This window comes from Benincasa hispida, chromosome 2 (genome assembly GCF_009727055.1).
Source record: "Benincasa hispida cultivar B227 chromosome 2, ASM972705v1, whole genome shotgun sequence".
Taxonomy (NCBI): Eukaryota; Viridiplantae; Streptophyta; class Magnoliopsida; order Cucurbitales; family Cucurbitaceae; genus Benincasa; species Benincasa hispida.
The window spans coordinates 60,959,513-60,985,026 of record NC_052350.1 but is presented as its reverse complement, the minus strand read 5'-3'; the positions used below and the strand labels follow the sequence as shown (position 1 = coordinate 60,985,026).

The 25,514-nt window shown below is 37.7% G+C and overlaps 1 protein-coding gene across 2 annotated transcripts in view; it reads left to right on the top strand.

Annotated features, from left to right (window-relative positions):
* Positions 1-1,257: 1,257 nt before the first annotated feature.
* Positions 1,258-25,514, top strand: part of LOC120070744 — a 57,784-nt gene continuing 33,527 nt past the window's right edge. The window contains exons 1-6 of one of the 2 annotated variants that reach the window (XM_039022617.1): positions 1,258-1,705; positions 1,804-1,933; positions 2,037-2,139; positions 6,282-6,405; positions 15,535-15,600; positions 20,638-20,676. In XM_039022617.1, coding sequence (XP_038878545.1) covers positions 1,568-1,705; positions 1,804-1,933; positions 2,037-2,139; positions 6,282-6,405; positions 15,535-15,600; positions 20,638-20,676 — 600 coding nt within the window. In that variant the 5' untranslated portion in view covers positions 1,258-1,567. Of the gene's footprint in view, positions 1,718-1,803; positions 1,934-2,036; positions 2,140-6,281; positions 6,406-15,534; positions 15,601-20,637; positions 20,677-25,514 lie in introns of both variants that reach the window. The other variant, XM_039022616.1, reaches the window with a different exon arrangement.

Below are 25,514 nucleotides of genomic sequence, written 5' to 3'. Positions count from 1 at the left end.
CAAAAGTAAGTCATGGATGACTTGTTGCAAGAGCTACATCAGATGACAGGGAGGAGCTTGTGCCAAGTCTTTTCTCCTCAAACAAAATTTCATGGATTGTTGCATCTAAGAGTAGTGTGCAATTGATAATAAGAAACAAGAATAATAGTTTAAAAGCATGTAAATAAAAATTCCCAAGCTCTTTGGCAATATCAAAAGCATCAAATTGATTATGGATAGTAGGAATAGAGGTGTTACCCAACCAAGTTATGATTTGATGATTTTTTGCTATCCAAGCCCTTTAGTTGCTCGATAAACTTAATATATTCGTCAATAATATCATAAGATTTGATGTATCACTATTGTTATCATTCATTTTAGTGTACTTGACAGGTTGATGATATCTCTCGTAATAATTCACCATAGCTTGCCACCAATAAAAAAAAACTTTTTATTTGATGAGCTTAAGTAATATAATTAGACATAGTACTAATAGGATTAAATATATCACTTTTCTCCATTATCAAAATAATAACTAGGTAGGAGAGAGAAGTAGAGATGCAAACAAGATCTGTTTTTCAAACCTCAAACTAGATCCCCGTCCCCATTCCCGCCCCATTCCCCATTTTGAGAAGTCGGAGTTGGGGTCGGGGAATCCTCATTCGGGGATCGGGTCCTTGCGGGAAAAAAATTCCCCGCACATTAATTTTTTTTTATTTAAAATCAATAATTTTTGTATTTCTATTGAAATGACATACTTTTTAGGTAATACGTTAGTATTATTATTGTTTTATTTATTTAATTTAATAATAAAAAAATATTTTAGCATTTCTTTAGTTTAAAATTTAATAAAAAGTTAAAGTTAATTATATTAGGAAAAAAATTTTAAAAAATAAAAACGGTAGCTCAAAGCTATTGTTATATATATACATATATATAACAATATTATGAAATAAAATAAAAAATAAAAAAATAAAAACAGTAGCTTATTATATATATTCGGGGCAGGATCGAAATTGGGGTCGAGGACGGGGTGGGGATATGCTCCCCATCCCTGCCCCGTCCTTAGTTCAGGACCTGTTTTGGGTCCTCGATTTGACCCCGTCCCCGGTCAAATCGGAGATTCACTATCCTGATCGAGATGATCCACAAGGGCCCGACCTGCTGGAGTTTTTGTCAATCCTAACTAATGTCTTTTTTTTTTTTCTTTTTTTTTTCCACGTGGAGTACCTCAACCGTATCCGTATGGGTACTTGTTGAAAAAAGGGCAGGCTTGTACGGTAAAATTTGACTAAATCTGACGGAGGAGCTGTGGTGGTGAGAGGAAACGTCGGGAACTGCTTGGAACGGAATCAGAAACTCCTTACGGAGCCGGAAACTGGAACGAAGTTCGGCGCTGGAGGTGAGCCGGAAACTGCTTGGATCGGGCGCTGGAAACGAAGCTCGATTCTTGTGTCTTCGGATCTGTGTGCTGGAACAGGCAGATCTGCTTGGAGCGGTGGTGCTGGAAAGGATAGAGAATAGCTACAATGAGTAGGTTGTCATTCAGGTCTCGTCCGAAAATTGGAAAGGATAGAGAATAGCTACAATGAGTAGGTTGTCATTCAGGCCTCGTCCGCTTGACATTCACAAGAAACTCCCTATTGTCAAGTCTGTGAAAGAATTGGAAGATGACGAAACCCCCACTTCTACCCGCAATTCCCAACTGCTTCGTCTTGCGGCCGAGGTAGATAACGAGGTACAGGAACTGTACATATCTTACCTAGTGCTTCCCCTCATCCCATGTTTTTCTGGATCAATCTGAAGTCTTTCCCCTTAATTTAGGTACATCAAGTGCCTTGCAAGAAATTGGCTCCTGATATACCCACTCCTCAGTTTGTTGTTGTTGATACATATGAGATAGACTACTCCCGCACTTTTAGCCAACCAACTTCTTACTTACGTGGCAGAGGAGGTTGGTGATATATCGGAGTTCTGTAGATGTTTTTAGGCTTATAAACTTTTCTACCATTACCAATGCCTGCGCGTAAATATGTACACATACTCTGTATTTGCAGCTCGGACAGAGCTTGGAGAGTTTGTTGAGTATGACTTGGACAATGAAGACGAGGATTGGCTTCAGGACCTTAACAGAGAAAGAAAGATGCTCACTCCTGAGAGGCAAATTTTCAACTTGTGGACACGCTCTTGCATATTCACGTGTCCTTCCTTTTGTTTGGAAAATTTCCTTAGTTCAACTTTATTTTTGGTCTTGCAGTGTGTTTGTTTGTTTGAGATATGGATTCTAGAAACCTGTTTAGTCTCTATTCCTTTGTTTTTATTCTTTATGCTCATTGGCTGTGAGTACCAAAATAATTTGTTCTTCCATTGACCTTACTCTGAAGGATTTTTGGCACTTTCTATTTGGATGCTTACATTCAAGCTGTTGGCTTTTTTGAGTGGTGTTCGGGTATGAGGACTAATTGGGAGAAATTTGGATTATGTGCAATTAATGTGGATGAGTTCGAAACTCAAACATTTTCTCAGAGCCTAAACTATGAGGTTGAATTTCTTCCCTTGCTTTACCTTGGTCTTCCCTTTGTAGGAGCCCCAAGTGATTCTTTTTGGCAGTCCGTGAAGGATAAAATTAAGGAAAAAAAACTTGATAGATAGAAGTGTTTTTTAATTTATCTCAAGGTGGTCGATTAACTCTGTGTAATTTTGTTTTTGAGAGGGGCATCCAGCCCCCATTCTCCTAAATTAGCTTTATCCTTCATTGATTATGATCAATGTCTTAAAAGGTTTAAAGCGCCTCGAGGTGTTTTCTAATAGAGAGGTGAGACTTAAGCCTTGAGTTGGTGTAGGGCATAAGCCTCATTTTAAATTAAGAAAATATATTTAAATCATAAAACATATATTCTTAACGTTGTAATGTTCCTTAAAATTAATCATGACAAAGAAAAAACTCTCAATAGTCCATCTGAATCTCATCCACCACATTGTTACATTATCACTACTAGGATCTTCCATAGAGTCATCATCATATCTAATAGTTTCATCCTCATTCTGTTGTTCCTCTCAATATCAACCCATTTCTCTTCATCCAATGTCATCATCGACCTCTTCCCTTTATTTTTCTACGAAATAAATAAAAGATGTAGTTCTCCGTTTCTTATAAAAAAAATTGTAAATAAAAGTTAGAACTAAGTGAATTTAGGAAACTTGTTTAGATTCAAAAGCCATTTTAACAAGTCACATACCTTCACTTTTAAGATTTGGTTGTTCCACTGTCGGGAACTACTTCCTTCTCCAAGCTCATAAACATTGATGTTAGAGTCATCATCTATGGATTGGGTCGTAAGCTTCTTTTTAGGTAATACAAAAGGGTTGGGTCATGCCTTGAGGCATAAGGAAGCTGCCTCACCCGAAGATGAGCCTCAAGGGATACCCCTCTTTTGATTTTCATCTTGGAACACGCAAGGGTTGGGAGACAAGTCTAAACGATCAACTTTGAAAAATTTTCTCAAGGTGCAACATTTGGATTTAGTATTGATTCAAGAGTCTAAGCAGCTGGATTTTGACTCCTTTTTATTAAATCATTATGGAGTTCAAAAGGAATTGAAAGGTTTTTTGTAGAAGTTCTTGGAAATCAGGTGGAGTTCTTATTATATGGGATGAGTGCAAGGTGGAGTCTTTAATATTACAAGTTGGGCTCATGAAAGATCCCCCATTGGGAGAATGACCAAAGGAATGCGAAATTTTTTTAGTGATTCTGGACCAATGGAAATTCTTGTATAATGGAATCTTCACTTGGTCAAGAGATGGATGACTATGGAACCTGGGAAGATGACAAGCTTGATGAAGTTTCTTATAGGGAGATAGGCTTCACAAGCAAGGTCCTTTAATATTATTGTGGAAGAGTATTATGCTGCATGGTTGGAAGCTGCGAAAGCGAAGGAAGGAGGGGTCAAGAAAAGGCAAGAGTCAGCTGGCAACATTAGTCGCAAGCTTAAGCAGGAGTTGTTTGCTCAAGGATTATCCATTGATATGTTGGCTTCTAAATTGGACTATGGAAGAGTGTTGACAATGCATTGAGGGATGAACCTTTGAGTTCTATGCAAGATGGAAATCTTGGGGTCAATCAAGCAGACAATGTTGGAAGTAGTTTGGATTTTTCAGTGTCTAGAAACGAATCTGTTGATGTAGATGGAAGGGATTGGTCATCCTCCAAGGAGATCTCTGTAGATCTTATGTCTTCACAAGAAAATGAGTAAACTGTTGATGTAGATGGGAGGGATTGTTCATCCTCCAAGAACTTTCCAGTGGGAAGAATTTGGTGAAGTTGGATGGCTTATGGAAGAAGAGGGTCCACTAATGATTCCAAAGGCTGTTCTTCAACAATTATGTCAGAAAGAAGGACAGGATTATCAAACTTTAATAAAATCAATAAAAAAGAAAACAATATTTTTCTATGCTGTCAATATGTTGCGTAAAGCAAATCGGAGAGGTAAAAACCAAATTGCTGGAGGTCTTAATTCTTTAGTTTCCTGATGAGGATGAATTTCTTGAATCTGCAGAGTTTGTTTGGAATTTGGATAACTTTTGCTTCATTCCCTTGCTTCTAAGCATTGTTATTTGGATCTATTGGGCAAATTCTCTCACAAGCTTCAGATGCTTAGCTTTTGTCCCTATATTTGCTCCTTGAGTTTGGCTCACAGTGCTTTTTGAAGTTTTTTCAAGGCATACCATTTCGATGGTTGGATCTTTTGGATTCTACTCATCTTCTTGACTCTTCGTGCCGTTCTTAACGGAAGCCTTGTGCTAATTATTCTATTCAAAACATTTGCTTGGACTCGAACATTTTTATTTTTTCTGTTTAAGTTTTGTTTTGTCTCTACTATCTTATTACTCTTCTATGCTTTTTGGTATCATGTATTTTGAGCATTTTTTTTGATTTTATCAATGAAATATATATATATTTTTGTTTCTCCAAGTAAACTGATGATATGTTTTCGTTGATTCACAAATGTACCTTTTTTGGATCTTGCAAACTCCATTACTAGGTATTTTAGTTTTCCTAGGTCATTGATCTGAAATTCACTTGCAAGCACATCGTCATGCACATGAAAATGGTATCATCTACATCAACAATCAAAACTGTAGTTTTGTTATTAGCAAAATGCTTATTGAAAGAAGGTATGATGAACTTGACTTTGAAAAAATTCAAAGCTCATATAACTACTTTCCCAAATCGTTCAAACTTCAAACCATAACCTTTGGATCATCTAGTCTATTCATCTCTGATATGAGATTTGTGGGCGCAGTGTGCTAAAGGATTTTAGGCATTGTGGCCAAGTGAATTAAAGAATTCCTTTTTATTTCTTTCCAGAATCTTGAAGAGAAAGAAGTCAAAAGGCATTTAACATTTTGGTCAATGCAATGACGTGGAAGGACCTTGCCATGAGTGATTTGTTGAAAAATGAAAACTTATTCCTTTTACTTTGTCCATGTTACAAATACTGGAGATCTTGGGTGAGGGTACTATTTGTGTCATTCATGGAAAACAAGATCATAATAGAAAAATAATGTGGCTCCCGAGGAGAAAAATTTTGTGGAGTGATTAATCATTCTAACTTTGATGTTGATCAGAAACACAATATGCTGTTGGTCAAAAGAGAATGACAAGGAATTCAGACTTGGAAATCAGGAATGGTTAGAACTTAAAGATCTCAAATCTTTGAGTAGAAATAGTTTTAGAATATCAGTTGATGAAGAATCTGTCTTGCATTGTTTATGGTACGATGTAACTAATTCGTTAACTTCAGTCCTCTATAGCTATATGGGAAATATTAGGCATTCTAGGACATGCTTCCTCCTGATTGACCATTGTCATCTTTCATTATGCGAGTCATCTCCTTTGTTTGTTTGCATCTTAGGAATCTTTACTTCTTTTCGAGGTATACGGTGCTGTGGTGTGTGCCAGTGATAGAGGACTGACCAACCGAGTTTAAAGATTGAGTTGGTGTTTACGAGATTTTAGAAGTCTCTTCATTAATGTAATTATCTAAGAGATTTTGGTTTCTCTTTGATGATTTGATCATAGAGTTTTCTTGTACTTAATTTTTTAAAAAGATTTTTGTTTTGGTTTTGAAATCCTTCATTGAGTGGGACCATTTTTTTTTTGTATTGTATTATTTTTTACAACCTTGTACATTTTCTCCCTTTCTCCTAAACAACTATCTCCTATATTTGAGAAGTACAATTCGCTTTTCCGTTTTTCTTGGGGTTTGTTAATGGTCATTGAGGTGTATTTGTCAATGCAGATTTGAGAGTTTCCTCTTCAAATTGGAGGTATTGGATCACAAGGCTCGAGAAAGAGCTGGTATAATAACAACTACTCTTGGTTCACCTGTTCCTGTACTCCTACAACATGATAATGCTATTGAGGTGATGTATTTTTTATCATAGTTGGAAATTTGTACTCAAATTAGATTTCATGCATATTTTAACCCTGAAGTGTTGCTGTTATTATTTTCAATCGATTCAATATTCATCACAGGATAAGTATCTTCCATTTGAATTTTCTTTTTTGTTCAATGCTATGCTATACATCTCACATGTGTGATCAAACAAACTATGAGACACAGAATGTGATCAAACAAGCTACGAGACATAGAAGGTGAATGCCGATAGGAAGGGATTTCTGGTATGGAGAATAGGTATCTGGTATGGAGAATAGGAAGTGTAAGGGAAGTCTAAGTAGAGGATTGTAGAGGTAATTGGGTAGAGACGTTGGATTTGGAGTTGGGTTCATTAGCTTGAGTTAGGGATTGTCGTTAGGGGAATCCAACAAGTTTTTGGACAAGACGAAGGTTGAATGTGACATTGATATTTTTTTTCCCAAGTGCGGGCGTGGGATTGGCTGCCTCTTGCTAACGCTTTCTCAGGATGTATTTCCAAGCCCCTATTTCTGCTTCAACCTCTAAGCAAGTGAATGAGAATGTTATGGAGGGAAGAAGAGAACCTTTGTAGATGTTGTATTTGGGCTGAGAGAGTTGGAGCTGCATGGTACAGTTTCCAAAAGGGATTATGATTCAGAATTGAACATGAAATTTTACTTTGTTTTTGTGTATGATGCAACGGTAATCATTGAGAGGTAGTTGTGGGGTTGCGTGGTATGAAGTCAAAGAATGTATTCTGGAGTTCGAACTTGGGTTTGTCTAGAAGCCTTTTTGCATGAACTTAGTCGTAGGTCTTTGTGGAAATGACAAGGAGGCTAATGAGGTTCACAAATAATATTTACACAATCATCCATAAATAATAGAAAATCCAACAGAATGTCTTTGGAGCATGATGGTTCCTTCTATTAGATCACACTCGTTTAAGCTGGACATTTCTTATGAAAGATAAATCTGAGACTAACTAGATATTTCAAGTTTTACATAAAATAAACCTAAATCAATTTCAAGTCAACATCATAGTACATAAAATTGATAATCCTCGTGATTTATTCAACTCTCTACCCTTGGACCTTATGTTCAATCTTATGGTATTATCTGATGTAGTGTATTTTAGGAAAGTTTGTTAGATTTCCTTTCTTTTTGTATTCTTTGGGAGTTCTTGAGTTCTTTAAAAGACTCTCTTAGTTATTTTTACTGTTTGGTAGCCTTTTACCTCTCGGTAATGTTTTAGTGTTGTATCTTTTCTTTAGCTTCGGTTATATTCTTTACCTCTCGGTTATTACGGTAAAGTTAGGTTGCATTTTCAGTTTTTAGCCTGTAAGTAAGGCTGATTACTTTCTGTTTGAGGTTAATTTTTTTTTTTTTTTGAAAAGGAAACTAGCCTTTTTATTCATTAAGAAAATGAAATGAGACTAATGCTCAAAATACATGGATACCAAAAGGATCAGGAGGTGCACCAGGACATCTCAACTAGGTTGACACCCCCTTAGCACCCTCATCACTTCCGAATACTAGTAGCAAATGAAAATACACGGTTTCAAAGCATAACATTGAGAGACAAAACTTTAAACGGGGACAAAATAAGAGCTAGACAAACTGAGAATAAGATAAAGCAAAGGAAGCTAAAAGTCCTTTGGAAGGGAGGCTTCAAAATGCCGAAGAAAGAAAGGCATGCCAATTCAAGCTGATTTCCTGACTAGAGTGGTCCGCGAAGGAGCTTGTGAGAGAGCACCAAAGTGAGGCTTTAAGCTTTGCTGCTTCAAACCTTGTAAACCATGGAGTTTCCTTGTCTTGGAAGACTCGGTTCCGTTCAAACCATAGCTCAGAAAACACTGCCTTTACAGTATTGACCCACAAAATTTGATGAGATTTCTTGAGGCTTGGACCTATTAACAGTTGCTGAACATTATCTCTAAATGCTGACCCAAAAGCCCAACTTAAATTAAAGATCTTGAAGAGGGATACCCAGCAGTTTTGTGCATAAACGCTATCGAAAAAAAGATGTTGGAGAACCTCCCAATTTCTTTTACACAAAGCACATCTATTGGGAGAAATGTAATGGGAGGCAAGCTTCTTTTGCAGCACACTTGAACAGTTTAGAGTTCCAAAAATCATTATCCAAAGGACTATATTTATTCTCCTCGGACTTTTATACTTCCAAAGAGCTTGATTTAAGAGTTTATCGATTGGAGGGGTTTTTCGAAGGTGAGTGGCTAAAGATTTCACCAGTCCATTGGGTTCCAGTGACCATGACCGTGAGTCGGGACCATCCTTCACTTTTATTTATGCTATTAGGCTTAACAACTCTTGAAATTCAGTAATCTCATCTTCTTTCAATAATCTTCTAAAAGAAATGCTCCAAGAGGTGATGCTTTGATTCCAATGATCCGACACTGAGCCATTTGGTTGGGTAGATTAGCGGAATAAACTGGGGAATCTGGTCATAAAAGGAGGGTTGCCTATCCAAGCATCCAACCAAAAAGCAATTTTAAGGCCATTGCCTAAAACAAAAACGGCCAGATTGTCCACTTTCTGCCAAGCCCTTAATATGTTGATCCAAGGGCTTCTAAGACTACAGCTTGCCTTACTGGAAGTGTGCCACCCAAACTCGTTGCTGCCATGAATTCTTTTGACCACTTTACACCAAAGGGAGGAGCTCTCATGCATAAATCTCCAGCCCCATTTTGCTAAAAGAGCCAGATTCTTTTCTTTCAAACCTCCCAGCCCAAGGCCTCCTTCCTTTTGAGCTTTAGACACCTGCTCCCATTTAACTAAATGGTTTAATTTCCCCCACTTTATGGCCTTCCCAAAAGAAATTCCTCAAGATTTTTTCTAAATTGGATAACACCTTCCTTGGTATTAAGAAAGAAGACATATAGTAGGTGGGAAGATTTGAAAGAACTGACTTACGAAGAGTCGCCCGTCCTCCTCTTGATAGGTTGTATCTTCTCCATTTATCCAGATTACCATGAAGTTTGTCAATAACTGGCTGCCAGAATTCCACTTTTTTGGGTAACCACCCAATGGGAGACTGAGATAAACGAGAGGGAGTTGCTCAGCTTTACAATTGAAATTAGCTGCCATCGTTTTCAACTTGTCTGAGTCTACATTTATGCCACAAGGAGCTGATTTCTCTCAATTAATTTTCTGACCAGAGCACCATTAAAAAAGATCAAGGGTAGCCCGAAGAGAATCTAGCCTAGCATTTTCATATTTGCAAAAAAATAAGATTGTCGTCAACAAATTGAAGAATTGAGACATGGACTTTGTCCTTACCCACCAAGAAACCTTGATAACTTCCTTTTTCATGCAAACTGATTAGGGCATTTAACACTTCACCCACTTGGATGAAAAGGAAAGGAGAGAGGGGATCTCCTTGCCTAATTCCTCTTGTTGCATTGATTCTCCCATGTGGCCTTCCATTAATGAAGATGGAGAACTTTGGGTTGACAATGCAGCCCATTATCCATGAGATCCACTGTGTCAAAATTCTTGCCATAAAGCACCTTTTCTAGGAAGGACCAGTCCACTGTATCAAAGGCTTTTTCCAAATCTAGCTTAAGGATCCAATCTTTCTTCTTTTTCGATCTATAATCTTCAACGGCTTCATTAGCTATAAGGATGTGGTCTAGGATCTGTCTCCCCTCAATGAAAGCACTTTGAGTAGGAGCTATTATACTTGGCATGATTCATTTTAGTCTTTCAGCTAATACTTTTGCAATTATTTTATACAAAAGGGTTGTGAGACTGATTGGCATGAAGTCTTTAACTTTCACAACATCGGCCTTTTTTTGAATTAGGCAAATAAAGTTCTCTTTAATACAAGAGTTGAGTTTACCATTTCTATAGAAATCATCAAACATTCTTGTAAGGTTATCTTTTAGTTGAATCCAAAATTTGATGAAGAATTCTGGTGTGAAACCATTTGGGCTTGGTGCCTTGTTTCTTCCCAATCCTTCCACTGCCATTTTGATTTCTAGGGCAGAAAATCTTGCCACAAGCTGCTCATTTTGGCTTCTTGAGACTCTAGACCAGTCAAGATTAAGTGGAATTGCACAAGGATTATCACTTTTTGAGTACAAAGAGGAGTAAAAGCCTAAGATGAGTTCTTCAATGTCACGGGTGGATCTGGTTGGTAAGCCTCGATCGTTGAGCAATTCTGCAATTAGATTTTTCCTTTTTCTTGCGGATAGGAATCTATGGAAGAATGAGGTGTTTTCATCCCCCTCTTTTAGCCATTTTAATTACATTTTTGGATGAGGTTTTTTTCTTCCTGCTGGTATAAGGCCAATAGGTCTGCTTTCAATGCTAAATTTGCTTCTTCATCCCTGTTTTGAGGGGTTTCTTCATCTGCCAATAAATCCCTTCTTTGTATTTCTTTTAAGAGGCTTTCCTCCTTCTTCTTCAGCTCTTTTCCATGATCATGAAGCCATTTTTTTAAAGCTGATTTAGTCTGTCTCAATTTTGTGGAGAGAGTATAGCCTGCCCAAAGGTGCTTTTCCTCCCTGCTCAGAGTTTTTTCAATCAACCTACAACACTCCTTGTTCAACCAGCTATTACAAAAATGGAAAGGAGAAGGACCCCACTCAAAAGCTCCTGCTTCTAAGATGAGGAGAAAATGATTTGACATGGTTCTTGCTTGTCTTTCAACCCTAGAATTATCAAAAACATCTTCCCAATTATGTGATACTAGAAATCTGTCTATGAGAGATTTGGAGGCAACTTCTCCTTCCCTAGACCAAGTGAATCGACCGTTCGAGAGGGGAATTTCCAGCAGGCTGTTTGATCTGATGAATTTGTTGAAGTTTTTCATATCTCTTGTTGCTCCTCCTAAAGGGAATCTCTCACATCTTCTTCGAATGCTGTTGAAATCTCCCCCAATGCACCAGGGCTCCTCAAATTTCTCAGCAAGGGAGGATAATTCAGCCCACAGTTTTCTCCTTTCTCGGTAATCAGAAGGGCCATTGACATTTGTAATCCAGCAAAGTTTTTTGTTTATTGTCTGACACTTGACTGATAGAGAGAATTCATCTTTAGATGTGGTGGATACTAAAAGTTTGCTTTCGTCCCACATTGTGAGTAATCCTCCTGATTTTCCTTTAGCTTCAACAAAGGATCACCCTATATCTTTTGAGCTCCATAGGCTTTTGATAAATGAGACATCGAAATTGACTTTTTTGTTTCTTGAATGAGGACAAGATCCGGATTGATTTTTTTTAGAAATCTTTTCAGAATCAATCTTTTTGAAGAATCCCCTAATCCTCTTGTGTTCCAAGTAACTATCTTCATTAAGACACACCGAGAATTCAGAGCCTTCTTGCCCCTTTAATCAGGCCAGGACGATATCACACTCTTTTAGGATGGAATGCAAGGATTGGGGGATAACTGACAATTTTAGAGGGGGGCAAGGGAGATCTTTTTTCCTAACTTGTGGGGATCTTCTGGATGAAGGAAAAGTTGACTTAGGGAATGGTCCAAGCCCTCTTGGCTGTCTTCAAAATCTTTGTTCTCATCAACTTCTATTTAGTCTAGCTCCTCACTGCTTACACTAGCCAACAAATTATCTTCTGAGTCTTGAGAGTTCTGAGTTGGCGATATAAAAGAATTGCAGTTGGATCCTTGTTCATCCGAGGAGAAACTCTCACTTGGAACGCATAGCTGATGAGAAATTAAGCAGGTGGGGGAAGGTAGGAGCATAGAACTCTCTTTACCTAGGCCCGAGACTTGAAGATTTGCTTGGAGATTTGCACAGCTAACTTCTAGAAGATTAGGATTAGAGATGGCAGACCAAGGGTTTTGAAAAGAAGTTTGCTTTCTGACAAAGTGCCTGGGGAAGGGCCTGAACCCAAAAGGCTTTCTTTTATCTGACTTGAGGGTCTTGATAGACTTACTTCCTTTCAACTTTTGGTGTCGGAGGGGAGTATAAATCTACTGCTGTGGAAGAGAACTCTGATTAGTGGTGAGTAGGGGTCTTTTATTAGAACCCAAATCCGCGCTTTCTTTAGTGAGATGGTCTGGAGAAGAGTCTTCCCTTAAGGGTTGGAAGGAGGATTCCAAAAGCGAAGGAGGATTTAGTTTGGAAAAGTCGCCTTGAATATCGGAGCCAGTCGGCTCATTAATGCTTGGGGTCGATTCGACTTCCTGGAGAGAATATACCGGACCGACTTTCCAAATCTTTTGTAAAAAATCTTTGGCGCCTTTTTGAGGAGAAGTTGAAAGGTCGTGACCCTTGAGCTTCCTTTCATTATTATAATCTTTCTTCAATAAAAGCACTTCTGAGAAAGGATCCAGGGGAATCTCAATCGGTTGAGAAGTGTGTATAGTTCGAGGGGGCGGTTCAGAATACGAGCGGCCCTTTGACTTTTTGGCCCTAATCTGAATCTCTTTCTTCTTAGCCTCCTTACCTTCAACAGAAACGGCTGGACTTCTAGAGTATTTTACTTTGCAGTTTGAGGGGAGGAGGAAATCGAACTTAGGGTTTAATGGGTCACATAAAATGTCTTCATCTTTCATAACTTCACTTAGATGAATAATATCAATAGGATTTGTAAAATCGGACACAAAAAGCTCTCCTCTGACCTTGTTTGGAGGGCTGATTGACAAGATATCACCAAAATTCAAAAAAATGGTGCCCCTTCTTTCATCTGAGATTTCAAGAGTTGCTGGGAAGAATCCACAAAGATTTTCCTTGACTTGGATTTTGGCTTCTGAAACATTAATCAAATTTAAGGTATCCATTAAAATGTTCACTAAACCTTCGAAGTATTTCCCGATTGCTTCAAAAGTTTGCTTGCACCAATAGTCCTGGGGTAAATTCTTTATTGAGAGCCAACCTCCATAACCTTTTGCATACAAGGGCCTGCCGTGGATGAATTTGTTCCATTTTTCGAATTTCAGGCGGAAGGGGCTAAACTTCTACCATTTGCCTGGGCTTTCAATCAACTCATCCATTGAGTCTCGGTCCAAAGCCACTAGTGCATTTTCTGCAAATAAAGGGTTGATAATAACATTAGATTGAAAGTGGACTTTATATCTAGCCAATTGTCAAACTCAAAGAGACGTGAGACAACCCATAAGTTGTTAAAGTCTGGTTGGAGCACAGTGGAATTCTTGATAACCCATTGGTGTTGCATACTCTGTTTTTTTGACAATTGAAGCAGGGGCTCTCGAATCCACTGAGATTCTCCTTGACTGTTTTAGGGAGGGGTTGTCTGAAGGAAATTTGCCCAAGAATGGCCTGCCATTTTTTGATGCAGGCTGGGGAGCTTCAGAAGAAGGTACGGAGGATAGGGAATCCTTGAGGCAACCGCTGACCATATCATTGAATTCTTGCCAGCCGGATGTACCATCACCATAAGGGATATGGATATTTTTTCTCCCTCCCTTCGAGGGCTAGACTGCACATTCCACAAACCAACCTTTGTTATCACGGAATTTTGAGAGGCGGAGGACACATTGATCTACTCTTTCCTTGAGAAGGAAAAATTCAAACGTTGGACCGTTTAGTAACTTTTTCAGGTTTCCATCTAGTCAATGGTATCTAACCAATGTACCATTGACGATGAGAATATAATCTTTTGCCCTTTTTCCATATCTTCTATGTAAAATCCATTGCACGCTCTCCACATACAGAAGAAGTGGTCTCCAATTTTGCAACTCTTCACCTCCATGAGTTATGAGACTGGTAGTGGTTAGAATGGCACCGGAGAAATGGAGGAGTGTGGGAGGAGAGGACAAATCCGACTGGCTGGAGATGTTTCAGCAGGAGGAGAAGGTTAGGATTGGTGAGGGAGGAGGTTAGGAGGGGGGAGAGGAGAGAGGGGAGAGCATTTTTTATCAAAGGCCTTATGATGTACGGTCCAAATCAATTACGTCTTGGTCTTTCTGTTTGAGGTTAATGAGAAGTTATTAATTTTTTTTGACAATTTTTCTCGGCTAAGTTGGTATTAGAGCGTGCCCGATCCAAGGCCATAATTTTTTTCAAAGTTGGATCATCAAGAACGAAGCAGAAGCTTCTTCTAAGATTAATCAAACAGTTGACCAATGCTTGCAGTTGGTTGAAGCATGGATTGAGAATGAGAAACAAGTGACGAACAATAATGCGATGATAATATAAATGCAGCCAGCTATGCTGCTATAGGACAATTGACATGCCAATTGAATCAGCTTCGGTTAACCCTCCAGCCTTTAATGATGCAAGACAAGTTGGAGATAGGAGAGGAATTCAAAGAAATCAAGAAGAGGTCTTTGCAAGCAAGAAGGAGAGGTGACATTCCTTTTGAACAACCACCAGAAGCTCAAATGCTTGAATTTATGATTCAAGATTCTGAGTCTTCTGATGAAGGAGTTCATGACAATCGGCAGCAAGAGTTTGAGGAAAGAGCTCCAAGAAGACATCAATATGCATATCAAGAAAGTCAAAGTACGAATGAAGGTTGATTTACCAAGTTTCAGTGGCAGGATGGATGTGGAGAACTTCTTGGAGTTGGATAAAGAATGTTGAAAATTTCTTTGATTATGCCAATACCCTCAACAACAAGGTGAGATTGGTATCTTCTGAACCTTGAAGTGGGGCTTCAGCTTGGTGGGACCAACTACAAAACAATCGTCATTTTATGGTAAACAACCAATTAAAGGCTGGCCTAAGATGCTCTGATTAATGAAGAAGCGATTCATTTCAGTGAATTACGAACAAATTTTGTACAATCAATACCAAGAGTAATTATAACTTGTTTGCCTGATATGCTTATTCATGTTGGTTGATGAGCATTTGCACATGGTTTATGTATTATCTCAATTGGTTTTTAGTCATTTGGAGGTAAAATATTTTCATGTTCTAAGTTTTTTTATAAAAAAATTCATGTTCCAATATACTAAATTCATTTTTATCTGCTTCAGCTAGTTCCTCTGATTATGTGATTTTACACCTTCCAAGGACCTTGGATGCATATACAGAAAAACTTACACAGAACATGGAATATTTCTGACGCTCTAGCTCTTGGATAGTTTCAATGCACGACTTTGTCGATTAGTTTTAGATAGATATCTCATATTGGAAAATTTATTGTTTCATTTATTTTTTTTAATGACACTGTTTCTTTGATTTCAATGCCAGGCTCTGCAAACTCAAGCAATCAGACATTCAGTTATTGAATCTGTTTACACTTATTGGAAGGAAAAGGTATGAATCAACCCCTAGTTTTATAGAGGTTTTGAGTAGTATTTTGATGTTTTGCTTTTGTCGATTTGTAGAAATTTTTGGGAGCTTGTATCATTGAGCATTAGTCTCTTTTCATTTTTTTTGAAAAGGAAACACCACTTTTCATTGATGAAATGAAAAGAGATTAATGCTCGAATTATAAAAAACTACTAAAAATAAGAACTAGGGATCAACAGATGCACCTGGCTATCTCAACTAGGTTGACACACCCATTGCATCCTCATCATACCCCAAAATTAACATTTCGAATACAATAGATAACCATGTGTCTAAAAATACTATTACATAGAATGAACGAAAACATTCCAATTAAGACAAATATCTTGAATAAAATAATCCGAAAAATTCTTGGAAAGTGAACACCAAGGAGAGGCTTTAACTCTTGCAATCTCATAACGGTCAAACCATTGAAGAGACTTTTCTTGAAAAATACGCTGTTGTAGATGAGAGAGTGGACCACTTGCAATATCCTCCTTCAGCGCCTTCGGTCGGGTGATTATGCTCTGTGCATCTTTGGTTGTCATATATATACCAAATTTCTGTCAAAACTGCTTTAATTGCATTAATCCATAACTGAAGCGAGTGAACTTTTAAAAAAGGATTGATGATAAGCTGAGCCACATTCTCCTTGAAAACATTGCTGAAAACCCAGTGAAGATTGAAAGTTGAAATAATTTCCTCCATAATTCCAAAGAATAATGACATTCAAAGAAGATATGCTGGCTGTCTTTAGAATTCTGCACACGCAGGGGGCAGATTGAGGGCAAAAGATAATGATTTGGTAGCTTCCTTTGAAGAGTTTGTGAGCAATTAAGAGAACCAAAAATCATTACCCAAATTATAATATTTATTCTCCTTGGACAGCTTGATTTCCATAAGTTTTTGTACAACAGACTGTCTATTGGTGAAGATGAGTTCAAATGTTTGAATAATGATTTCATCAAAAAAGCACATGAAGCATCTAAAGACCAAGATCTACAATCTTGCCCATTGGCTATCCTTTACCTTCTAACAACAGTAAAAGATTTTGAAAATCTTGAATTTCATCATCTTTTAGTAATCTTCCGAAAGTAATTGACCATGATAAAGTAGTTGAATCCCAATGTTGAAAAATTGAACATTCAGAAGACAAGGTATTTCTATATAATTTTGGGAACAAAGAACTCAGTGGAGAGGAACAAAACCAGCTGTGATGCCAAAAGGAAATTTTAATGACATTACCAAGTTTAAAGGATGAAAATGATGCAACTTTTTGTCAAACTCGGGAGTTAGTAATCCAAGGACTTCTAGTTTCTTTTCCAGCCGTGTGTCACTCAAATGAATCACTACCATGAATACTTTTTACGCATTTTGCCAACAGAGGCACATTTTGGTTTTTTAGATCACCAAAACCAAGGCCTCCGTGTTTTTGTTGTTCGGAAACTAACTCCCGTGTTTTTGTTGTTTGGAAACTAACTCCCATCTGACAAGGTGATTAATCTTGCATCCATCTGAATCTTCCCAAAAGAACTTTCTCATAATCTTCTCTAGTTCTGAGATCACTTTTGAAGGCATTGCAAAAGAAGACAAGTAATAAATTGGAATACTTGAGAGAATTGCCTTGATCAAAGTGAGTTTACCTCCCCTTGACAAATTAAAACGCCTCCAGCTGACCAACTTTTTCTGAATTTTATCAATTATTGGCTGCCAAAAAGATACATTTTTTGGATACCCTCCAAGAGGGAGACCAAGATAAAGAAAAGGTAATGTTTCTGTTTTGCAATTCAAACTAGAAGCAGCGGCCAACACCCTTTTTTCATCAATATTAATTCCACATGAAGCAGATTTTTCCCAATTAACATTTTCTCCCGAACACCATTGAAATAAATCAATGGCATTAATTAATGCCTTCAAACTTTTGTCATCATCTTTGCAAAATAGTAATGTATCATCAGCATATTGGAGGATTGAAACATGAACTTTTTCCTTGCCAACTAAAAAGCCTTCATTATCCCCTTTCTCATGTATTACATCAACAAGGACATTCAACAGTTTGCTAACCAAATGGAAAAGGAAAGGAGAGAGAGGATCTCCTAGTCTAATGCCTCTAGAAGCAAAAATTCTTCCACGTGGCCTTCCATTAATAAAGACTGAAAACTTTGGACTTTTTACACATCCCATGATCCATTGAATCCATTTGGCAGTGAAGCCTTTTAAATTTAGCACTTTTTCTAAAAAATCCCAATCTACTCGATCAAAAGCTTTCTCTAGATCAAGTTTTAACATCCAGCCCTTCTTCTTTTTAATTCTATATTCTTCCACCACTTCATTTGCAATAAGCACTGGGTCTATAATCGGTCTTCCATTGATGAAGTCACTTTGAGTGGGAGAAATGATACTTGGCATCACTCTTTTCTACCGTTCTGCCATGACCTTTGCCACAATCTTGTAAACTCTTTTCAACCTTTCTGCTAAGACCTTTGCCACAGTCTTGTAAACTGAGTTAGTTAGGCTAATAGGCCTAAAATCTTTCACAAAAACTGCTGTCTCCTTTCTCTGTATCAAGCAAATGAAGTTCTCCTTAAGACAAGCATTTAAAATGCCGTTTTTGAAGAATTCTTTAAACATTTTCTGAAAATCACTTTTAAAAATATCCCAATTCTTCAAGAAAAACTCCACTGTGAACCCATTTGGACCAGGAGCTTTGTTTTTTCCAATGGAGCCAACGGCTCTTTTAATTTTAGCTAAAGAGAAAGGAGAGATGAGAATTTGATTTTGGGCTGAACAAACTTGAGTCCATTGAAGATTTAAGGGGACAGACCGATAGTCAGGGCACTTTAGATATAAATTGTTGAAGAAACCCAAAATTTCTTGTTCTATTTCCTGAAAAGTGAAGATTGGAGAACCATTGCTGGAAATCAACTCTGTAATAAGGTTCTTCCTTTTTTTTTTTGCAGCCAAGAATCGATGGAAGAAACTAGAGTTCTCATCCCTCAATACAAGCCAATTTAGTTTACTTTTTTGAATTGAATTTCTTTCCTCAATTTGGTATATGTCCAGCAATTCCCCTTTAACAGCAGCTCTAATATCCATTTCCAAAGCAGAAATATCATCAGCTTCAGCTTTAGCATAAAAAAAGTTCTGATAGTACACTTTTCTCCTTTTTTCTTTCAGACTCAAAATTAGCATACCAAGCTTTCACCACATGTTTTATCTTTCTAAGTTTAGCATCTATAACAAAACCAGTCCATCCTTGAACATGGAAATCAGCAACTGCATCTTTGATCTGATCACAACAGCCCTCTTGAAGTAACCAACTATTAGAGAGAGTCTCTCATAAGCTTCTCAATGCTCTTGCAAACCAAAACAGCAATTACCAATCTCTAACCCCCCCTTGATTCACAGGTTTCTCACAATATCCCAACTAACTGGATGAGATCTTTTCCCTTCCTCCACCCCTTCCCAGAGAAAGTCTCTCATAAGCTTCTCAATACTCTTGCAAACCAAAATAGGTGCTCTGAAAAGGGAAAAGTAATAAATAAGGATTTTGCTCAATGCCGATCTGATTAGCGTAACTCTCCCAGCTTTGGAGAAATAAAATTTCTCCCCTTTGTCTTGAATGGTCTTTTTCAAGGTTAAGCCAAGAAGAGAGGGTTGAACTCAGAGCAAGTTTCACCCCTTTGTCTCCCTCACAAATTCCATCTAACCTGAAATCAATTATTGATATTTGCAGCATTCAACTCGGTTAAGTCCCTTCTTACCTTCCAACCGTTTGATTATAAAGCCCAGCTGATGTTAATCTTTCTCAAGGAATTCAAGAGGGTTCAGAGCCATTTTTAAGTAGGCTGCCAGGCTTTTTTATTTTATTACTGCCTTTGTCCTCCTAAAGGAGAAAAATCAGAACTGATGGTTATTCTGGTGCTTTTAGTTGGTATGTTGGAAGCAGTTGGTGATGCAATAGTTGCAAGAAAATTAAGAGTTTCTTGAAGAAATCTTGGAGAAGGAATTTTATTGATATTAAATAATGAATTAAATGCTAACAAGTTCCCTTTAAATAGACCCAAAGAGAAAGGGTGGTTTCACACCTAAACTAACTAACTAACTAATTCTAACCTCCTTTGAATAGACCCGAAGGAGAAGGGTCTTGTTAAACCTAAACTAAAATATTAATTTAAAAAATGATTAAAACAATCAAATGAAATACAGCCAAACAAAATTCCCAAAGTAGCCCTACATCACTATTCTTCCTGTTGGATATGGGATCCCTTTAGAATTGAGATTCTAAATTTGCCCTCGTATTTATTAGGGTCGGGGAAGACAACTCTATTAATAGCAAGGCTCGATCTTGATCTAAACGTTTTTTTTTTGTATGTTAGATGTCTTTCAGCCACCAAGATATGCATAGGATTCGATCTTTGATCACCCTGTAAATTGAAATTCTTCTATCAATTCCCCTCAAAGCGTTCTTCCAAACTTAACAAGTGCTTTGGTTGGTCTGCCTCTATCAAAGAATTAAACGCTGGAGGCAGTCCGACTTTGCTTTTGCCTTGGCTAGTGACCTCTCCGATGTTGTGGGATCCAAAAATCATAGCCCAAGTGAGAACATTAATCATAGCCTAAGTGCTGAAGGTCTTCCACATTAATGCGAGGATCCTTTGTTTCTAAGTCTTGCTACTCTTATGGTTTGCCTTTTACTTTCTACTTTGTTTGATTTCTTCATCATCTTTTAGAGTTTTGTATTTTTGAGCATTAGTCTTTTTTCATTCTTTGAATGAAAAGCGTTATATCTTGCTGATGAAAGAAAATGATTGGTATATCATATATCTTTCCAAGATGGTTTGCTCAAGTTCATTACAGTATTATTACCTAAAAATGTATGTTAGAATGCTTTTCCTTTTTGTTCTTGCAAGTATATTGAGCTCTTCTAATATTCGTACTACTATATATATATATATGTATATTTGTAATTAATGGTATGCATATTTATACATATTTTGTTTCTTTCCCTCTTGTTAACAGCGTGAACGGTGGCAAAAGCCTATATTGCGGCGTTTGCAGGTTAATATGTTGTATTTTTTTCATGTTACATATATTAATTGCTTTATGTTTATACATGTTAAATCACCAACGGAACCAAAAGTGTATGCTGATGGGTTACAGTAAATTTAATTGTATCACAACTTTTAATATTCTGCCTCACTTATGAGGTTGAAAATTTGTAGAAGGCCTAACTAGTGGAAATCAATAATTAATTGGGAAGAATAATATTATTGGCATTCGAACTCATTACCTCTTTCAATACAAGCTTTTTAACGTTTTTTTAATAAAGGAAACGAACCTCTTCATTGAGATAATGAAATGAGACAGTACATGGTGTATAATATGGTGTAAACCAAAACTCTACTTTTTGAATCAATATCAATTCTCTCTCAAATGAGGGAGAGGTGTTTTATTTATAGAAAAATTGATTACAAGTAGGCTAAATAACAACTAACTAACAAGTAACTAACTGTTTACTAACTAACTCTTATTCTAACTCCCTTACATTGATTCTCGGTACACCATATTCCACCCCCCTAAAATTTAGACTTGACCTTGAGGCTATCAAGAAGCTAATTGGAATTCATCAGGGGCAAAGTAGGGTTTCAAAACTCCTACATTGAATACTGAATTGATGTGAAGGTCAACCGGTAGCTCAATGCGATAAGCATTCGAACCATATCTTTGTAGGATTTTAAAAGGCCCCAATTGTTTGTCTTTCAGCTTGTTGTAAGTTCCAGTTGGGAATCTTGTCTTACATAGGTGGATCATTACAAGGTTTCCTTCTTTGAAATTGACTTCTCTTCTTGATTTGTCTTTAGTTTCCTTGTAAGACTGCATGGTCTTCTCTAAATGGTCATGAACTTCTCGGTGCAATTCTTCTATTCTTTAATTATACTTTCAGCTTCAAGACTAATATCCATAGAAGAAGGTAAATTGGCAAGATCAAATGTGAGTCTAGGAGGTTGAGTGTATACTACTTCGAAAGAGCATCTTCCCGTTGATCTATTCTTTATATTATTGAAAGAAAACTCCACTTGAGCAAGGGACAAATCCCATTGTTTTGGTCGTGAACCACTTAAACATCGTATAAGATTTCCCAATGTTTTATTGGTTACTTCAGTTTGGCTGTCGGTTTGTGGATGTGTAGTGATGCTGAACTTCAAACTAGTGTCAAACTTCTTCCATAAAATATGCCAAAAATGACTTAAGAATTTCACGTCCCCATCTGAGACGATTGATTTAGGTACTCCATGAAGTCGAACTACCTCTTTAAAGAAGAGGTTAGCAATATAGACTGCATCACTCATTTTCTTGCATGCTAGAAAATGGGCCATTTTGCTGAAAACAATCCACAACCACCATGACTGCATCATATCTCCTTTGTGTTTTGGGTAGATCAAGAACAAAATCAACAGATAGGTCTTCCCAAATGGTCGTGGGGAATCGGTAATGGAGCATATAATCCGACATTTGTAGAAGTTCATTTGGCTTTTTGACAAACAACACACCTTCTTACAAAATTATTATCATTTTTCAAAGTGTTGCCGACCTGGTAATGTGGCTTATTACTCAAATGAGGGCAAAAAGTGGTTGAAAGTGGGCTCGGCCCAGAGGGTTAGAAATTGAGCTTACGACAGTTGATCGAAAGCCCGAGGAACGGCCTGAGGCTGACTTGACAGAGCACAGCTTTTAGCCTCCCGCATCTGGCGGATGGAAGGAAACCGAGCCGGTTCTCCTAGGCGGCCCAATCTGGGTTGGGGCTTTATCTAACATCTTTTCGAAGTTGTTGCCAATAGAATCGATTGGATACTAATTCAAACGTTTGCCTTGGCCAAAGTACCCTGCCAAACCTTCGGAGTGAGCTTCTTTTAGGAAGGCTTCTCGAAGAGATGTATAAGGAATACACAACTGCTCTCCTTTGAATAAGAAACCGTCCATAATATGGAAGTCTTCAGCATTCAAGAAATTAGTACATTAGTAACAAATATCAGCAAAGTCTCGATCATTTTCATATAATTCTATTAGGTGAGAAAATGCATTTACTTCTATAGCTAATGTAGTTAGAATCAATCATTTTCTACTAAGAGCATCAACCACCTTATTCTCCTTGCCTGATTGATGTTTGATCATGAATTTAAATCTTTGTAAATGAAATCCACCGTGCATGCATACGACTAATATTCTTTTGAGATTGTAAGTATTTGAGTGAAAAGTGGTTTGTGATTAGGAGAAACTCCTTGGATAGAAGATAATGCTCCCATTGTTTGAGAGCACGAACAAGAGCATATAATTCCTGCTCATATGTACTCTATTTTTGCCTTGACGGACTGAGTTTTTCACTAAAATACTCAAGCGGGTGGCCTTGTTGAGATAGGACAGCTCCAATATGGAGAAGTCTGGTAGTTTCAAAACAAGGCTGCTGCTCAGTTTGTTCTTGGTGTTTTCAAAGCTGTTTTGTTGTTTTGGGCCCCAAGTGAAGCTCCCTTTTTTTAGACAAACAGCCAAGGGTGCTGTCATAGAGCTGAAGTTCTTGATAAATTTCCTATAAAAGGAGGCCAAGCCAAGGAATGCTTGGACATCTTTCACAGATCTGGGGGTGGGCGATTGAGTGACAACTTCAATTTTCTTTGGATCGACTCTGATTTGACCGTGGCCTATTAGGAAGCCGAGGAAAGAAATTTCTTTCACAAGAAAGAGACACTTCTTGTGATTGATATATAATTTTTTTGTTGACAAAACTTGAAACAATTTGTGAAGATGTTGTAAGTGCTCATAAATGTGCTTGGAGCATTCGAAAATACTTGGTTCATGAGTCTCGTAAATGTGCTAGGAGCATTTGAAAGACCAAATGGTATAACAAGCCACTCAAAAAATCCCTTATTGGTCTTGAATATGGTCTTCCACTTATCGCTCGGTCTTATTCTTATTTGTTGGTAGCCACTCTTCAAATCAACTTTTGAAAAAATCACTACTTTAAGTTGATCAAGTAAATCATTGATTCTTGGAATTGGAAAACGATATTTCGCTGTGATTCGGTTGATTGCTCGGCTATACACATTCTCCAACTTCCATCTTTCTTTGGAGTAAGTAGAGTGGGCACTACACATGGGCTCAAGCTTGGTTTGATGTGGCCTTTCTTTAGGAGCTCTTCAATATGTTGATGCAAAATTTTGTACTCCTTTGGGTTCATTCGATAATGAGGAAGGTGTGGTAACATTGCTCCTAGAATTAGATCAATATGGTGTTGGATGTTCCTCAGGGGTGGTAGTCCCTTGGGTTCATCTTTCGAATGAGGAAATTCATCAAAAAGTTTCTGTATTTCTAGGGGTACTTCACCATTTTGAGTGTCTTTGGACTTTTCAGCCACTACAAGTTCTAAGACATCGGCCTCTCTTTCTTGCATCAAGCTTCTGCCACCGATTGTGGTAAAAAGGTAGCTGTTGTCCTCTTTTTTCTGTTTAACTCCCTCATTATTCTTCTTACTCAATGGAAGTAGAACTACTTTCTTGCCCATCCAAAGGAATTCGTAAGTATTTTCTCTCCCCTTGTGCAAGGCTCGAGTATCATATTGCCATGGTCTTCTCAAGAGTATGTGACAAACATCCATTTCGAGGACGTCACACACTATTTTGTCTTTATAACTATTGCCAATTGAAAGAGAGATGGTACATACTTCACTTACTTGTGCTTTGCCTCTTTTTTTCACCCAACCAATCTTATAGAGGTTTGGATGAGCTTTCACCTTAAGATTCAAGGCTGCCACTAACTTCTTGGAGATAAAATTTTCCTACTTCCACTGTCGTTAATTGTGCATCGTGTTTTGAAGAGGCAATGTCTTTGAGGGTTTAAGTCTCCTTTGGGAGTGATTAGCATCCTTTGGAGAAAACAAGATACCGTATCTCCATCATCTGGTTCAATGAGCTTGGTTTCTTCTTTTTCTTCACGGTGTTCAGTTAGGGCTTCTTCATCTCCTTCTTCCATGTAAGCTACCGTCTTTCTTTGTGGGTACTTATTGGATAAGTGACTAGCTTGGCCACATCGGAAGCACTTACCCAAAGAGGGCTGATTATATGGGTTTTGGATTTTCTTGGTTGTTGTTTCTGTGGACTTCTTTGTCATTCCCTCCGAGCTATCTTTCTCTTTTTCTTTAGGTGAGGACATGGAAGATGGTTGATTAGTGATTTTGGATGAGGAATTTACTTTCTTGCTTAAAGATGTCTCCTAAGAGTTCTTTCTTGAAAATTTCTTAGATCACATTTCATTAAGTTCCTCCACAGTCTCGGAAAACGCAATCACATCAGCCAACACATTAAATTACTGAAGTTTCACCTTCTCTTTGATGTCCATATGCAAACCTCCAACGAACAACAATCATCGTGTGGTGGATTTTGGACAGAGGGTGGGGTGTCTTCCACCTCTTGAACTAGCGTCGGAGCATCATCTCCTCCTCTCGGATGCACGTGTCTTCCTCTCACCATTCGTCCGAGGATGCTGTTGCTCTGATATCACTTTTGGTGTAAACCAAAACTCTAATTTTTGAATCAATATCAATTCTTTCTCAAATGAGGAAGGGAGGTGTTTTATTTATAGGAAAATTGATTACAAGTAGACTGAATAATAGTTAACTAACAAGTAACTAACTGTTTACTCCCTTACATTGATTCTCGGTACACCATAGTAATACAATGAAGAGACAAGAAAGCTAAAGCCAATGGATCAGTGAGTGCACCTGGACATCTCAACTAGGTTGACATCCCCTTAACACTCTCATCATGTCCAATATACGAAAGAACTAGCCAAGACCAAAAACAAATATTACCAAGTACAAGGTTCCAAAAATAACTTGGAACCAG